General features: G+C 51.2%; 1 protein-coding gene across 1 annotated transcript in view; it reads left to right on the forward strand.

Moving 5' to 3' along the window:
• HTRA1 (HtrA serine peptidase 1) overlaps nucleotides 1-16,706 on the forward strand; it is a 52,242-nt gene extending 35,536 nt beyond the window's left edge. Inside the window, exons 4-9 of the mRNA XM_072740296.1 lie at nucleotides 9,486-9,680; nucleotides 10,583-10,615; nucleotides 11,959-12,073; nucleotides 13,187-13,244; nucleotides 14,727-14,822; nucleotides 15,996-16,706. Coding sequence (XP_072596397.1) covers nucleotides 9,486-9,680; nucleotides 10,583-10,615; nucleotides 11,959-12,073; nucleotides 13,187-13,244; nucleotides 14,727-14,822; nucleotides 15,996-16,164 — 666 coding nt within the window. The 3' untranslated portion in view covers nucleotides 16,165-16,706. The remainder of the gene's footprint in view (nucleotides 1-9,485; nucleotides 9,681-10,582; nucleotides 10,616-11,958; nucleotides 12,074-13,186; nucleotides 13,245-14,726; nucleotides 14,823-15,995) is intronic.
• Nucleotides 16,707-17,159: the final 453 nt, after the last annotated feature.

The raw sequence follows: 17,159 nt of genomic DNA on the forward strand, positions 1-17,159 counted from the left end.
GGAAGTATTTACTTTTTGGCCTTTCATAGACCAAGTTTGCCAACCCCAGTGTGAGACGATTAACACCTTGTCCTAGAGGAGCTGAGTGTGCCGGTGGCCAAGTATGCTCATGAGACCCAAGCGAGGTGAAGCTCTCGGTGACCAAAGGGGAGAGGACAGAGTGGCTGATTTCATTTGCTTTTTCTCTTGCGCCCAGTGTGTGTATGTGTGTGTGAGAGAGAGAGAGAGAGAGAGAGAGTGCTTGCGAGCGCATGTGTGCACACCCGCACAAATTGTGTTTCTTTGCTCCTGCCCTTGCCTCCGTTTTGCCGGATTGAGCAGAAAAGCCTTATTTTTGCTCATTTCTCTGCATTATCAGTAGAATTCCAAGAAGCTTTGAAAATTATTACTCAATTTCACATCCTGAAGATCTTTTAAGGTCTGGTTTGTTCATTTTCTTCAGTTACTCTTGATTCATTCATGGATTCTGTAAATATTTACTGAGCCTCTGTCTTGGCCAAACACTGTGTTAGGTGCTGAGGATGTATCAGCAAAGGGCAAGAGCCATGTGTGACCACATGATGACAGTCTAGGCTGGGAAACAGGAAAAGTGGGATAAATACAGTAACGAGTACAGAAAAGGAACAAACAGAAGAGGTAGAAGGCACTGGAGGCTGGGGAGGCTTATATTTGGAGGTGACAGGAAGGATAGGAAGGACAGGTGGAGCCAGCCCAGGGGAAGATTGAGGGCCAAGCCTAGAGGACCTGGACTTTGGACCAAGGTGCAAACTTATTTCTCAGTGAATTTATTAGGGCCGATCAGAACCCAGGCCAACATTTCTGGTTAGCTGGTTGCTCTGCATATTGTCTATATTTCTTATTGGCCTTGTTCTTGGGGATTGCTGGTCACATTCTGGGAAGCTCTGGTTTTTTTTATGTAGCCAATCTTCTGAGAGTCTGAAGGTGCAAAGGCTTTGTAATGAACTGGTTACCTCTTTTCATAACGGTATAGATGGAATTTCCCAAAACTGGTTTCCTAAAATCATCGTGACCACCTTCTATGGCAAAGGAAAAAGAAGATATTCTGATAAATTGAGGCCTAATTAACATGATAATTAACAAGTCACTTGTTAATTAAGAGGCACCAGAATCTGATATGAGAGTGTGAGACTCATGGTATTTCCCTCTTTGCTTTGGCTACCGGGCAGCTCATAGAAACCATTGGTTTTGTGATTAGAATGTTCCCTATGGCCTCATTTTATGTAGTGAGTATATGTTAATTAATGTTTTTTAAAAGGCCCCGTGTCACTGACCATCTCTGATTATTTTTATGTGGAGGAAATCATATCTCTTAAAAAAATTTTATTTTTTATTTATTTTATTTTATTTATTATATTATATTTTATTTTATTTTTTAAAGATTTTATTTATTTACTCATGAGAAAGAGAGAGACAGAGAGGCAGAGACACAGGCAGAGGGAGAAGCAGGCTCCATGCAGGGAGCCCGACATGGAACTCGACCCTGGGTCTCCAGGATCAGGCCCTGGGCTGAAGGCAGCGCTAAACCACCAAGCCACCCGGGCTGCCCTCTTAAAAAATTTTTAGACATAAATTTGAAAAGAAAGATATCTTCTGGGCTTCTCTGCATACAGGACAGCACAAGCTCTTAGTGGTCACAGGGAGTGAGGAACCAGTTCAGTTCGACAGACATTGGGTGGGTGTTGCATGTTGAGCCCTAAATCGACCAGAGAGAGACCACTGCCCTTCCCTTTGGGAAGGATCTTTTAAGATCCGATTTGTTCATTCGTTCACTTTTCACTTTGATGTTTATTGATTTTATAAATAAATATTTACTGGCCCCAAACTCTTATAGCAGCATCTGTGAGGTTGAAGTCAATGGATACAAGTGGAGCCATCCAAGGGGCAGGCATATGTGAAGACCAGAGTTACGCTTGATGGAGACAATAATTGCCTCCTCTGGATGCCACGGAATATGTGCAGTCAGCGGCTGTTGGGCTCCCGTATAGAACTGTTGACATTTTGTGGTTTAAACAACAAGCGTAAGGGAATTTTTGAAATGCCAATGTTTCTTGATACAGCTTGAAGGAGACTAAATATTAAATATTATGGTGGTGTTTGTCAACAGAGAGGACAGATTGTTGCATTTGCTCTTTCTCTTTCTGCTTGGGCACCACCATGCTCTGTTCCTCTTTCTCTCCCCTCCCCCCACCTCCCCCACTTCTCCTGTCTCCCCCACCTGAACCCTCCCCCATGCCATCCATGGAACAGTCTTAGATGCTGAACCCCCCATCCCCCCCGCCAAAATGCCTCTGCTGCCTAGTTTTCTTTGCCTCGGGAAGCATGCAAGTTCTAGGGCTCTGCTTCTTGCCGGGTTGGGGGGGGTTGTGCTATTTTCTCCATCACATATTTTTAAAAGAAAATGAAAGGTTAGCATAACTGTTTCCAGAAAGCACATTGAATCACTCAGTTGAGTCCCAGCCAGCTGCTGCAACATTAGCCTTTGAAGCAAGCTTCGGCCGACACACAGGACCGGCCTGGAAGCCCCAGCCCCTTGAAAACGAGCGTGCTGGGCGGCTGGCGGAGGCAGTGGCTCCTGCGGATTCCGCAACAAAACATATTTTTGTAACAAGAGTACTTTATACTTTCCAAGGAAGAAAAAGTAGTTCGCTTGCCTCATTAGGCTAATTTTTTTTTTTTTCCTTTAGCTTTATTGGTTTGTTTTATTGCCGTTCTCTGCAAGTTTCGGGGAAGGAGAGAGCCCTGGAATGGGCACTCAGGTCCTTTTAGGGCCAAACGCAGTGTGGCCAGAGACTGCACGATTGACAGGCCATTGCTGTTAGAGCCTCTTTAGATGACGACTGGCTGAGCCAGCATCTGGAGAATTCCAGGAGTCTCGTCTCCTCTTGTGGCTGGAGCTTGTCGGGCTCATCTGACCCTGTTGGGAGGTTGTATGAAAAGAGATTTATTAAGGACTATGGTCCCTGTTTTAATCTCACCAGTTTGACAATTGTCTGCTAATAGGTTTTTGGGAAACCAGCCAGGTCTTTTGGAAAGGACCCTAGTTTGTCAGAGCTGGGATGACATTGGTATCACCAGCCTCAACAGCCTTATTTTAGAAGTGGTAAAATCGGGACTCAGAGAGGTCAATCAGGTGGCTCAAGGTCACAGGGTGAATTAATACAGGACCAGGTCCGAGCCCAGCTGTCCTGCTGCCTGGGACATTGTGCTCCTGGGATCTGCAGAGGCCGAGCTGGCATGTGTGTGTGTGCCCGTGTGCATGTATGTGCACATGCGCCTGCATGTGTGCGTGTGCACATGTGTGTGCATATGGTGTGTGTGTGTTTGTGTGTGTTTCTGAGTCTTCTGCACCACCCTTAGCTGCGGCTGAAGAAGAAGCCTGAAGGAAGCCATCATCCAGGGGCATTACTCAGCACACACCCAGATTTTCTTCCTGGGGGGCTCTGGGGGTTGTGATTCATCCTCAGTATGAGTCTAGGCCCCACGGAAAGTCCTAGAAACAGCTGGTGCTGCACATGCCTGCCTTCATGCCCTGGCTTGGGCTTGTCTGAGGATAATTCAGGCTCCCAGCACCGGAGAAACAGCATGGCCCAGGCCCTCACCCTGAGGACTTGTGAATGCAGCCTCCTCTGACTCCCCAGTGCCCTGCTGTATGTCATCTGTGCTGCCCTTACTGGCCCCTGTGGAAAGGTCCTGCAGTGTGAACCTGTGGGCAGTCGTCAGGGTAGGCTGGAGAGAGGAACACCTGGATTGGAGGCCTAGGGGGGATTCCTGGTATTGCTACCACCTCACTGTGGGAATGTGGTCAGCAGAACAGGCAGGATGATCTGTCCTCCTGGGTGGCTGGCTGTAAGGGCCAAGGGAATGACAAAGCACGAGGCACATAGGGCACGCATCCAAGGGGTGGGCTTGGCCAGGCTCTGCTTGGATCATTTGTGTCTTGCACTGATCAACACAGACATTTCGTGACCATTGCTTTTTTTTTTTTTTTTTTTTTTTTAAGATTTATTTATTTGAGAGAGAGAGAGGAAGAGAGAGAGCAGGGGTGAGAGGCAGAGGGAGAAGGAAAGAGAGTCCTAAGCAGACACTGCACTGAGCACAGAACCCGATGCAGGGCTCGATCCCACGACCCTGAGATCATGACCTGAGCTGAAACCAAGAGTGGGACAGCCAACCGACTGCTACCCTGGTGCCCCTCGTGACCATTACTGTTTTTAGAAGCACATCTCTCCTCTTGTTCCCATCCCTATCTCCCCAAAAAACTGTGTGAAGGAGCATATACGTACTAGAGCCCTTCCCAAGCATAGTTAGGTATTAGGATTGCTGCTCTAAAATGAATCCTTTTCCCCCAGCCTTGGTGGATTCTAATGGCCACCACTCCACAGCCTCCCTCCTCCCTGCTTGGACAGCCCTGGTCCATCCACCCGTGACCCATCCCATTCCTAACACAGACAAATCCTGAGGAGGCTAATGCCATCCTGGGGGGCCGTGTTCCCCTTGCCAAAGAGTGGTTGAGGGTAACCTTGTGATTTATTGGCTGATGACCCAGGAGGAAGGATGTGCTAGGTTCCAAGTTCTTTCCTCTTCTGAAGAGACACACAGGGGAGAAAAGATCCTCTTACTTCCATGGGCCTAGTCATGTTTTTACATAATGGCTAGAATGGAGGTGGCTAAGTTGATCAGAAGGAAAAATGTCCATGAGTCTTTGGAGCAATTCGCCCTGGCGCCACCCTGCCCTTGAACACCTGGACTTTCACTCTTGTTTTGAGTGGGGTTCTCTGTCGCTTGCAGCTGAAAACACCCTCATTGATATACCCAAATTATTTTTAGTGTCGATCTACATTTAGCCCTTACAGAACATTCTGGGCTGAGCTGACCACAGCAATGGAGATTTCTTGCCTCTTTTTACTGCCATGTGACTCCAGCCCGTCAGACAGTAGGCCTGGGAGGCACAGATGGATTCATTGATCTTCTGTGTTCCCTGTGCCCAGCTCCAAGGAGACACTCTATGAATGCGTGTTGAGAAAGGTCTCTTTCGTGTTGGTGGTGTTTCACCTGGCTGGCTGTTTGTTTGTTGTAATTAAATGAATGGGAGAGTCTTCTTTAATCATGCTATGCACCAACCTCTTCCAAGTTTTGGCATTAAATCTACCACACAATTAGTATCCTGCCTATGGCTCGTATTTAGCAATCTAACGCAGGCCTGGGAAGTCTGGAGTCCACACCCAGGACTTCTGACACCCTCAGCTGGGCTGTTTCTCCATCGACTGGGATGGTAGTGAGCCAAAATCCCAGGGTTAGGGGGGCTCGTGTTTTCTTAAAGTCACTCTCGGTGGGGGGGTGGCGGTGGCGGAGTGGGGATGTGAGTTAGCATTAGTGAGTCACCTTGCAGATAGCCTCCCCGCCTCTCATGAGCGTGAACGTGACCTTGAGTATTGGCAACTAGATGGACACACCGTGGAATATCCCTCGTCCTCCAAGGACTTGGGCCAAACGCCAGCCCCCTGCTCCCTGGGTAGGGCCCGAGGGCTCCTTCTCGGTCTGCTGTGGAGCCTTGGAGTTTTGCTTTGGCCATTTATGAGCTCTCCCACCCCGCTGCTGTGGTGTGTACACCTCACTTACGTTTTCATCCCCCGTGGTGGTTAGAGAGTCTGACATGGGAATGGGAGCCACTCGCCGCCTTGCTTCCTGCCACACAGAGGAGAGAGGCCTGTGCTTTACTTCACGTCTGTGCTGCGTGCCAGGCTCCACTGAGATCTGAGGTGTGGGAAGTGGCTGTCAGGAGAGGGGCTGGCTTCTCCCACAGGGCCTGTGGCTGGGGCCACTTCAGAAGGAGGCTTGGGCAGAGTGTCTGCTCCAGGGGCCTGGGGGCGCCTTTGATGTGGGTGGCTTGGGAATCAGCCTTCTGACGGCACTGCGGAGTGAAGCCAGGAGTGAGCGGACCGGTGCTTCCCACGTGCAGGTCAAGGCCGAGGTGTGGCTTGGCGCTTCCAGCCGCATCTGCATTTCATCTCCCCCAGGCCCCCCGTGGCGCGTGTGTCTAGACAGCCATGGAGTAAAATGCTCTGTTCCCGCCTAGGAGTTTGGCCAGCAGAGGTACAGCTGCATTGAGCAGACAGGCTGAGGTGAGGACTGAAGCTCAGCGGAGCCCCACTTGAATCTGGAAGAGCCAGGGAGCCTGATACTCGTGGGGCCAGCAGCACCTGTGGGGAGCAGGGGCCAAATAGCCCCCCAAAAAGGCATGTTGGCTTCACGGAGAGCTGTAAGTCTGGCCTGACCCACATTTCCACTCCATGTCACCCCCTTGCAAAGACTTCTGCTTCCGGTTAGACTCCAGGTTAACATGCACTCCAGGTGCAGGTCTGAGAGTTAGGAAGCCTGTTCTCTTCTTTAGCCAGGCTGCTCATTAGCTGGAGGAGCCACCCTGTCCGTGAGTCTCAGCTTCCACCTCTGTAAAATGGGGGACACAGGCCCTAACGCCCCAGGTGGCCATGAAAGTGCTTTGTCAGCTGGGAGGCAGAAGGTGCATTACTTTGATGTCAATCGAGGCTTCCTTTTAAAAGCCCCACTCCCTTGGGATTTTCCACTTGCTTATTTCTTTTCTTTTCTTTTCTTTTCTTTTCTTTTCTTTTCTTTTCTTTTCTTTTCTTTTCTTTTCTTTTCTTTCTTTTCTTTTCTTTTCTTTTCTTTTCTTTTCTTTCTTTTTTCTTTTCTTCTTTCTTTCTTTCTTTCTTCTTCTTTTTTTTTTTTTTTTTAAGATTTTATGTATTCATTCATGAGAGACACAGAGAGAGGCAGAGGCACAGGCAGAGGGAGAAGCAGGCTCCCTGCAGGAAGCCTGATGTGGGACTCGATCCCGAAACTCTGGGATCACGCCCTGAGCAGAAGGCAGATGCTCAATGCTGAGCAACCCAGGCGTCCCTATCCACTTGTTTTTTTCCGTCTACAATTGTCCTTCATGATCTATGGGATGCTCGAGAGAGTAAAAGCTTATACAAGGCAGAGTTGGTGTTGCCCGTTGGTACCATTGGTGCTGGTTTGACTGGGCACTTGGGATCCAGATGTCCCCATTTTGTTCCAGTGAGGACTGGTTCTTGGGAGAGTCTGGGCTAGTATCCCTGGGGTCCACTTGTCCAAACCCACGTGGCCCCTTGAGTGTGACAACTGCACACTGTGTGAACAGCATGCAGGCCCAGGGTGTTCTCCCCTCATTGGGGTGTCACTCCTCTGTCCTCACAGCTTCTGCTGTCCCAACATGTTTGTCCTCTGGGCCTGAGCTCAGACTTGGAGGAGAAGAACTCAAGGGGTGTCATCTTTGGCCCCCTCTGCCTTCTAATCCCCAGGAATTGGGAGCCTGCATCTGCCTCCTTCTGAGGGGGTGGAGCTGGAGTAAGGTAGAGGGATAGATGGTGAGCAAGGGCTAATTAAGATCTCCATTGTTCTTGCCTCATGGAACTTTCTGATGTGCTTCCCAGTTTGTGGCTGGGCCCACTTGTCTGTTTGAACTTGATCTCTTGCCTTGTTGGTGAAAAGCAATGGTTGTCTCAGGCAGCCAGGTGCACCCAGCCTCAGGAGCCTTCACTGCCGTGTCCCATTGCCCAGCCCAAAGGAGCGCCAGTGTCCCCAGCAGGCCTCCCTAGAGTGGCCAAGCGCACATCACCGGCCCGCTCGCCCACCCAGTGGATGAAGTCATTCCTGGCAAGGGTGGCTGGCACGGGCCCAGGGTAAACAGGCCGAGCTGAGCTCGCTGGCGGGCCACTAGACACCGAGGAGCTCGGGGTGTGGAGCTGCCCCTTCCAGAGCAGCACCGTGTGCTCTGGCCTCAGGTGACCCCAAGGGTCACTGTTAGGGTCGACCTGTGCCACCAGCTTTTCCTGGGTGGGAGGCTGGGTGACACAGATTAGCTTGTGGGAGTTTAGTTGGTGGGGGTTCCCCCAGTGGGTCTGCACCAACCCCAGTGCCGGTAACAATAACCACTTGGGTGATGCCTACATGTCCCATTAACATGATGTTTCACATGAGCCGGGCGATACTCAACAGCTGTCACCTCATTCTCACTGCTGACCCATGAGAGAGGTGTGCATGTTACTCCCATTTCCCAGATGAGAACACTGAGGACCCGGGGGGTTGTAAACTCGGACCAGGATCTAATCAGGCAGCCTGGCCAGGTCTCTACTGGGCCTCTCACTTCTGTGCTCTGAGGGGCATTCCTTCTCAAAGTCGGCCTTAGATCCCTCTTCAACATTCATTCCTCCATGAACTTTCTGGTGCAGCATCTCCTTATTTGGGGTGGGGAGGGACCTTTGTGGCACAGTGCGTGTAGCTGATGACAGAATCTGGGGTCAGGGTCACGGTCCCGGGTGTGAGTCTCGGCTCTGTTTCAATCACCTACTCTCTTGGAACCATAGTTTCTCCGTCTGTTAAATAGGCCCAGTGGTCACCCCACCTCACTTCATCCACTGGTGTCTGCTCCATCCTCCTCAAAGCAGATGCTAAAGTAACCGCTGGTTTCTACTTACCCCACCCTCCTGGCCCCCCTTCAGCCCCCACCTCTTTCTTACTTTTTTGAGGTGGACAAACAGGAGGATGCTGGAAGTACAACTTCCATGAGGCTGGGGTGGGGGAATCGGCTTCCTGGGCCTGGTCTGGCTTGTTTGGGGCAGCTGCTCGTCCTGTTGGGGAAGAAAGGCGGGAGGAACTCGGGAGGTTTGCTTTGCTCAGGAAGGAAGGGAGGGGGAGGAGGGCCTGAGGCCTTCCTGATGGAAGCCCAGCGCTCCTCAGCCCTGGCCACTCCAGCTCGCTGTGTCCCGTTTCAGTTTGAAGAGTTGCTTGGAGCTTCTGACTCTGCCCGGCCCTCAAAGGGCATCAGGGATTGGGCTTGTTGGCTTAGTTCACCTGGGCTGGGCCGGGCCGGGGGGCAGAGGTGGATGATGGACAATCTTTTCAGGCAAGGAGAGAGCCTATTTCTTAGGTGTTGGTTCTGGGGTGCTGGTTGCCTTGCCACCCCAGTCCCCTTCCTGCCCTGCACTCAGCATGGAGACACCAGCCCTCAGCCCGGATGGATCCAACCTTCCCTTTGGCCCCAGGGGTATGTGGGCTCAGGATCCTTCCACGGGCCTTCGCTCTCGAAGACGGCCTTGGGCAGCCTTGCCTCACATCCAGACGTTGTCTCCTGGTCTCAGGTTGCAATAAGACCAGGCTGACAACTTCAAGACGTGCGACCCCACGATGGCCTCCCGTGACCTGCCGTGTTTTCCTTGGCGGTGGCCTCAGTGGTCCCGGCCCCAGACAGCTCACAGCATGCTGCTGACGGTGGGTGGGAGGGGCCGTGTGGCCTCGTCCTGAGGGGCGACGATGGGCCTGAACCTCGCTTTCCCACAAGGCCCGTCGGGGCTTGGCACTCCCCGGCGTCTGTGCGTCCGTCCGTTGGGCTAGCCCACTGCAGCAGTGCCAACCTGTGCTTGCAGGGGAGGTTGCCTGTCCTGCTGCTTGGCCGCTCCTCAGAGCTGAGGCCCGGGGAGTTTGTGGTCGCCATCGGAAGCCCGTTTTCCCTTCAAAACACCGTCACCACCGGGATCGTCAGCACCACCCAGCGTGGCGGCAAAGAGCTGGGGCTCCGGAACTCGGACATGGACTACATCCAGACGGATGCCATCATCAACGTGAGCCCCGCGGGGTCGGGCCGCTTAGGAACCAGGGGTGGGGGCAGGACCCTCAGGGTGCCGGCCGAGGAGATCCCTGGGAACCGCTGGAGCAGAGGAGGCCGACGGGTGGGCTCAGCCTTGGCAGTCCCCAGAGACCCCGGGAAGGGGCTCAGCGATGCCAAGGTCTGCGGCCCAGAGGGGCTCCCATGGGGCAGCAGAGTGGCTTCTCTGCCTCCAGGGCCCTCAGGGCAGCTGCTCTTGAGGCTTGGTGCAGAAGGGATGCTCACCCTGGTGCAGGCACTGTCACCCCCCCCCCCCAGGTGTTCACTCTGCCTTGGGGCACAGTCTGAGCGTTAGGCCCATACTGTTCAGTAGACATCACATTTTTTTCTCCTTCAGCTATCTTCATACAGGATTGACATTTTTAAAAAGCAATGTCCACCCCCCCCCACATCTGTCTAATAAATGAGGAGTATGTTTTATGCATTTTCTGCTTCTAATAAGTTTTATTCCCAAACTTTCTTGTTGGGATTTGCATGAAGTAATGGAAAAAGAACAAATCATGTGGATTTCCAGCCCCAGCAGTGGAGCAGGGATCACGCAGGTGGGGGGCGGTGCAGATTCGAAATACTGGAGCCAGTTGGCAGCCAGTCTGTTGTCAAGAGAAGGAAGTAGCATTGGGTGTTGTAGGGAGGTCATAGTTGGCCTCTGGGCTTTGGAGCCAAAAAAAAAAAAAAATCCCATTTATGACACATCTAAAACTTTCTGAAAAATTTTAAGGTCCTTTTTTCCCAGCAAAATATTAGGTTGAACAAATCCAAGCAAAGAACCTGCACTCAGGAGCATGCCAGGCAGGGAAGCACATGGGGGCATGTAAAGACATAAACTCATATAATCTTTTAATTTTTGCTTAATTTCAGTATGGAAACTCAGGAGGCCCGTTAGTCAACCTGGTAAGGCCTTTTTTTTTTTTTTTTTTTGCTTTCTTTTCAGACATGAACTTGCCAAAGCACATTATCTAATTCTTTTAAAGTAAAATCTGTGAATGTACTGTATCCTTGCAAATTACCCTTCTTATCTTTTCTGGAAAGAGTAAGGCATGCTGGAGTCGGGGTTGGAAATGTTACACCAGCAGCCATGCTTGTGTTTCAAAGTTTCAAGCAAATGCAGCGGAATTCAGGTCCAGTCCAGGAGTAGCCAAAAGAGCAGGCCTTTATTTTGAAGGCATCAGCAATTCTGGTCTGTCACAGAAAGGCACAGCCTTCAAATGAGGTCTCCAGGCCGCTGCAGGAGCTGGCTTGGCTCGTCTGCAGTCTTTGTCTTGGCCGGGAGCCGTCCCTTCGGACCTGGCTGGAATGAGGAGTCGCCCCCGCTCACAGAGATGTCCCTTACGTCTATATTTAAATATGCACACGTGAAAAGGGAAGCCTTAGGATCTGTCGGAGTGAGGCCCACACAGTTCAGGGGTCCCCCAGCCCTGTTTTCCTTTCCCTCAGGGAAGTTGAGGCCACCTTTAGCAGGGCCCAAAACCCTCCTGGAAGGTTCTCGGTGTCAGGGACCGCATCCTCAGTGCTGTGGGGAGCGTACAAGGAGAGATCAATACTCTCCGAGCGGTGTTCCCTTCTTAGCCTGACCTGACCAGACCACTGAACAATGGTGTTAGAATGATGGTCGAGTGGCCTGATAGGAGCCTGTTACTCCGGGAGTAACGTTCCCTAAACTGAGTCTGTCTTGAACCGAAGCACATGCTGCAGACTGGCCTCCCTTGTGATTTAAGGGCGATCTGTGACACGCGGAGGAAGGGAGGGGGAGGCTGTACCCCGCAGCCCCTGCAGCAGCCACGGCTGCTCAGATAGCACCGCATTTTCCCGGGAGCCCTAAGCACTAAGCTTGTCCTCCCTGGTATCGGTAGAGGAATCTTTAGGTCCTTGGAAATGGAAGATGCAAGAGGGTGTGGACAGCCACTTGAAGAGCTCTGACACATGTTCCCTGTGAAAGGAGCAAAGGGACACCTTGAAACGAACTGCCTAAGGCTGTTTTTACAGCATGGTGGTCCCCGAGGACGGAGCCTGATGTGCGTCCAATTCCCCCCACCCTGTTGCTAAGCGTGGCTCCGGCTGCCCAAGTGATGCATCCCCACTGCGGCCTTGGGACCCCCCCACTCCCTTCAGCTCTCCCACCCTGCTCATTCCATAGCTCAAAGTCTTCCTTTGTACAAATGATCTGTTCACCTTTGGTGCACATCTTCTGGGGAGTCTTCACAGATTCAGTAGGCTGTTTCTATCTTGCTTTTCAGGACGGCGAGGTGATTGGGATTAACACTCTGAAGGTGACAGCTGGAATCTCCTTTGCAATCCCATCTGATAAGATTAAGAAGTTCCTCACAGAGTCCCATGACCGACAGGCCAAAGGTGAAAGCATAGCCCTCACAGCCGTGGGAGGTTCAGGCGGGGAAGACCATACACCTCAACACCAGCCATGCCTTTTGGATCAAGAAGAGCGGTGGGATACACATTGTTAGGCCCCTAGTATTAGGTCACGGATGTTTGACCCTTGGCCGTGAGTGTTTCATATGGTTTAGTCTAACATGTACCAGGCATGATTGATCGTAGGTGATTTCTATACATCATTTTACTACACTGAGTTCCTCTGCCCTATCAGGTGGGAAGTATTAGTCCCATTTTACAGATGAGAAAACTGAGACTCGGGGAGATCACCCAGTTCACAAATGTTTATTGACTCATCTGCTTGGGCTGAGGGTGGGGGTTCCATGGCTCCGCAGCGTCCCCTGCATGTGTGGTATTTGCTTTCTGCCTGGGGGAGGAGGAAGGATGGCGGTAGACAAACAGGGAAGATTTCAGATACCGATGATGCTTCCCTGAAAATGAAGCAGGGTGGTGAGCTGGGGAGTGGTGGGGTCCAGGGGGTGGCATTCCAAGGATAGCAGATTCAAGTCGTCTGTGGGGGGCAGAGTGTAGCAAGTGGGTCATGTGGCTGGAGTGCCATAAACGTGCAGGGTCGCACAGATGGATGTGGAAAGAGGTCAGCCTGGGTCACAGTGGCCATGGTGAAGGCCTTGGGTCATATGCCCAGAAGTGGGACAACGAACAGTCCATGATTTGGTGGGAGTCTTTGAGAAGTCTCTCTCATGGTTGGGTGGAGACTCTTTTGGAGGTGCTGGGTGGAGTTGTAGGACCGGGTAAGGGGCTCTCCCAGTCACCAGCAGGTGGGACGAAGAGGTCATGTTCTGGATTTATAGGAGGAACAGAACCCTCGTCAGATGTCAGGATAAGGCAAAGAGGCATCCAGTATCACTCCTAGGTTTTGGGGCGTTAACTGAAATGATAGGACTTTCCCAGGTCCCGTGGTGGGTGGCGGGGAGGGGGGGCGCACTGAACAGCCTCAGTGTAGCCCGATGGCTCTGACTTTATACTGCAGACTCGGGGATCGACCCTCATAGCTCCTGGTGTCCCCGGTATAACTGCCGCTGGGGCTGACCTCTTGTCTTTTTGCTGTCACACCAGGCAAGGCCATTACCAAAAAGAAGTATATTGGCATCCGGATGATGTCACTCACTTCCAGGTGGGTAAGCAGGACGTCTGTGTCTGTGTCTTAGGTTTAAATACACCTGAACTTCAGAAGCTGGCACCGTGAGAGAGGAACCTCATGCTGCCTAAAGTGTCTCAGTTTTTGGTTAAAATTGAGAAACGTCAGGAAAGAGGAGAGGCCATGAACCTAGGCCTCTGGCTTTACCCTTCACTGTGTGGTGTGTGTGTGTGTGTGTGTGTGTGTGTGTGTGTGTGTGTGTGTTTGGAGCAGGTCCTTCCTTCCTCCTCTGGAGGCAGCCCTGAACGGTCGGGCGTGTTGGTCACTCTCCCTCATACCTTCCTCTCACCACTTGTTCTGTTGAAACCCACATTCCGGGAGTGCCCCGAGCACCTCCCTCAGCCCGGAGCACCCCTCCATTCCTGAGCTCTGCCGCACATGGGCTGGGGCTGCCGGAATGCGGGGTCAGGCCCAGATGACTGATGGCTTGTTTTTCCAAGCTGGCGGAAGGTGCGGCACGTGGCTGCCAGGCGCATAGCATAGCGGGGTTTTAGCCTTGATGGAAATGTCTGGTATAATCACATGAGCCCTGGGAACTAAGGGCACGGTTGAAACTCTTGTCGGTAAAGTCAGCAAAGAGCAGAACATAGTAACGTAGACATCAATACATTAATTGTCATCATTAGTTTACTTTTAATTAATTGTGAATATGTTACAATAGCTCCGATGCGCATTATGCGTGGCGGTGCCATTTTTGGGCACTCCGGAATATGGGCTGAGTTGCCAGGACTAAAATGTGAATCAGTTACTTGTCTTGGAACCGTGGAGACAGAGGTGTGGGGAAGGCATATTGACCCTGGCATCGGGCTTCCTGAGTTCTCGTCCCAGAGCTGCTACTTCCTGGCTTAGGGCCTTGGGAACAACTTGACCTTTGACCTCTGTGCCTCAGTTTCCTCCTCTCTAGGACAAGGATAACAGTGCAGGCATTTTGGTGTGCGGTGAGGACCGAGTGAGTGAATGTGTGTCAAGGCTTTGCATAGTGACACTAGCCACTATTTATCACGTGCTTGCTCTGCACCAGGCACTGGGCCAGGTCCCGCCTCCAGACCATCTCATCTAATCCTCAAATGACCCCACATCATAGTGTTGTCATTAGGCCTGTTTTGTAGGTGAGCAGTCTGAGGTGTAGAGAGGTTAAGCAACTGCCCGGGGGGAACACAGAAAGTGGCAGAGCCGGGCCTCCAAACCAGAGGCTGGCCTGTACTCGCTTCGTAGGCTATGGTAGCTAGTATTAAATAATTAGTAAAGTTAATAATAATGATGATGAAGCACCGCCCTTCCTGCTAGCAGGTAAATCTTTGACTCTAGTAGACAGGCAAATTAAGGCAGCATCAGAGCTCCTAGAGGCATTTTGTATTAGAATCAGGGACAGGAGGAGAAGCCAAGTGAGAGCCAAAGTCTCAGCCGAGCGGGGGCTTTGTACTTAGTGTTAACGCAGATTCTTTTCCTCCTGCGCAGCAAAGCCAAAGAGCTAAAGGACCACCATCGAGACTTCCCAGATGTGCTTTCGGGAGCATATATCATCGAAGTCATTCCTGACACCCCAGCAGAAGCGTGAGTTAGAATGATTTTCCCTTTGCCTGATGTCCTTTTGCTTCTGGGCTGGGGGTAGTGGCGAGGAGGCTGTGTTCTTTTCCTCCCGGCTCAGGTGGTTGTGAGGATCCTTGGTCAGTCCCACCAGCCAGGCCTTCCGACCTGGCTCAGCTCAGGACTCAACAGCAAAAGGGTGCTTCCCGTCTTCAGAAGTCCTCACTTCATGAGGGGCCATTACTGTGCGGAAAGAGTAATAGTCGAACTCTTCATGAGCCTCCTGGGCAGGCCTGCCTGGGAAAAGAGGGTTTAAGGAGCAATGCCCCTGAGATCTTGGACAGTGGTCCTATCCTAGGCTTCCAGGAGGACACATCTCCCAAAGAAGCCTTCTCTAATTCTCTCAGTTATTGGTCAGGCCATACCTGTCCACACCTCCAGAAAATAGCCCAGGTAACATCGAGGTAACACACACAAAAAAGGAGCTCAGAAACAAATTTTAAATAAGAGTAATTGTTTATGATACATAAAAAGTGATACAAAATTGACATTTCAGTGTCCCTAAATGAAGTTTATTGGAGCACAGCCAGTCACCTGGGCCATCTTGGTAGTTGCACACAGCCCGTAGCGGCTTTAGGGCTACAACAGTAGAGTTGTGATGGACGCCATATGGCCCACAAAGCCCAAAATATTTCCTATCTGGCCCTTTAGGGAAAAAGTTTGCTGATGCTCTGCTAGACCACTAAGGACCGTAATAGCTTATTTGGTACTGTCATACTAAGAGCGAAAATTATAGCAATAATAACACAAAGGAAGGCCTCAGAATAGAACCATTGTACCTGCTTCTCTGGGAGCTGCCTTCTGAGTTGTGACCCCCATTACAAGCAAGTTGGCCACAGTCATATGTGGTAGGTGGTAAATGGCACATCCTTGACTCCTTTGGGGTCAGTCTGTCATCCGATCATACAAGTGCAGGGAAGCCTCTCTGCACCGGGCATGATTGATGACTTGGCCTAAAACTCTCAAAAGGAAATAGCACAATCCATTGGTATTTTAGGCCGTAACCACCACCCCACCTGATTGGCTTGGGGCTTCTGGGTGCTAGGCTGTGCCTCTGTGCATATCGAGTCGAGCATCTTCTATGGCAGTGAGACTGGGAGGAAAGGAAGCAGTACACTTGTGTCTCCCTTTGTGTTGCAGTGGAGGGCTCAAGGAAAATGATGTCATAATCAGCATCAACGGACAGTCCGTGGTCTCTGCCAGTGACGTCAGCGATGTCATTAAAAAGGAGAACACCCTGAACATGGTTGTCCGCAGGGGCAATGAAGACATTATGATCACAGTGATTCCCGAAGAAATCGACCCGTAGGGAGAGGCATGAGCTGGATTTCATGTTTCCCGCAAAGACTCTCCAGTGGACGATGCATGATGACTCTGGGCGGGTGGCACGGCGCCCCCAGGACTTTGGACCATGTTGTTTGTCCAGCAGAAACACCTGGCCAACAGAATCCTTCTTGATAGTTTGCAGGCGAAACAAATGTAATGTCGTAGATCTGCAGGCAGAAGCTCGCCCTTCTGCATCCTATGTACGCAGTGTGCTTTTCCTTGCCAGCTTGGACTGTTCCTGCTTAGACAGTCAACATTTGTCTCTTCCTTTTACCGAGTCATCATCTTAGTCCGACTAAGGCAGTTGATGTAATGCGTAGATGGAGGAAAGTCCCGCGGGAGCCAGGACGGTCCTGGGCACGTTTCTGCTTTCCTCCTAGTCAGCACCCAGAGGAGGTCGACGCCAGAGACCACCGCTGGGTGAATGCTGGCTTCCAGAAGGGCCAGAGTCGCCTCTTTTAGGAAACTCTTCAGAACTGGGAGCACAGTGACTTTGAGTTTGAGCTATTAAAACCCTTCTTCATACTCTGCTTCCTGGCGTGTGCTTCTTTCCCCTCGCCCTGGGAACAGCTGGTTGCCTTCTCTTTGACATGATGATAAGGTCAACAGCAGCTCCTCATTAAACCGCAGTGTCCACACAGGGGTTTACCAGTTATTTCAAAATCATCATGTAGGGTTTACCAGTGTTACTCACAGATGTGCTTGGCCACTCTGGCTTCATAAAATTGGGTTTGAGGACAGGGGTGCTTGCTTCTGGAGCTTTTCAAACTAAAGAGAGTTTTCTGACCCCCTGACATCATGCAGTCAGGTAGTAAAGGTTTCCTGAGCCCCTGCTCTGTGCCAGACATGGTGCTAAGTAGAGGGATCAGTGCAGAGCAGGATGGACCCAGATGCTCTGTGACCCAAGAACTGCCCTGTCCTACGCCCCTGGGAAGCATGAGCTGAAGCTGATTCCAATTGTCCTGGATTCTGACATAA

The sequence above is a fragment of the Vulpes vulpes genome, chromosome 15, assembly GCF_048418805.1.
Source record: "Vulpes vulpes isolate BD-2025 chromosome 15, VulVul3, whole genome shotgun sequence".
In the NCBI taxonomy this organism is placed as follows: Eukaryota; Metazoa; Chordata; class Mammalia; order Carnivora; family Canidae; genus Vulpes; species Vulpes vulpes.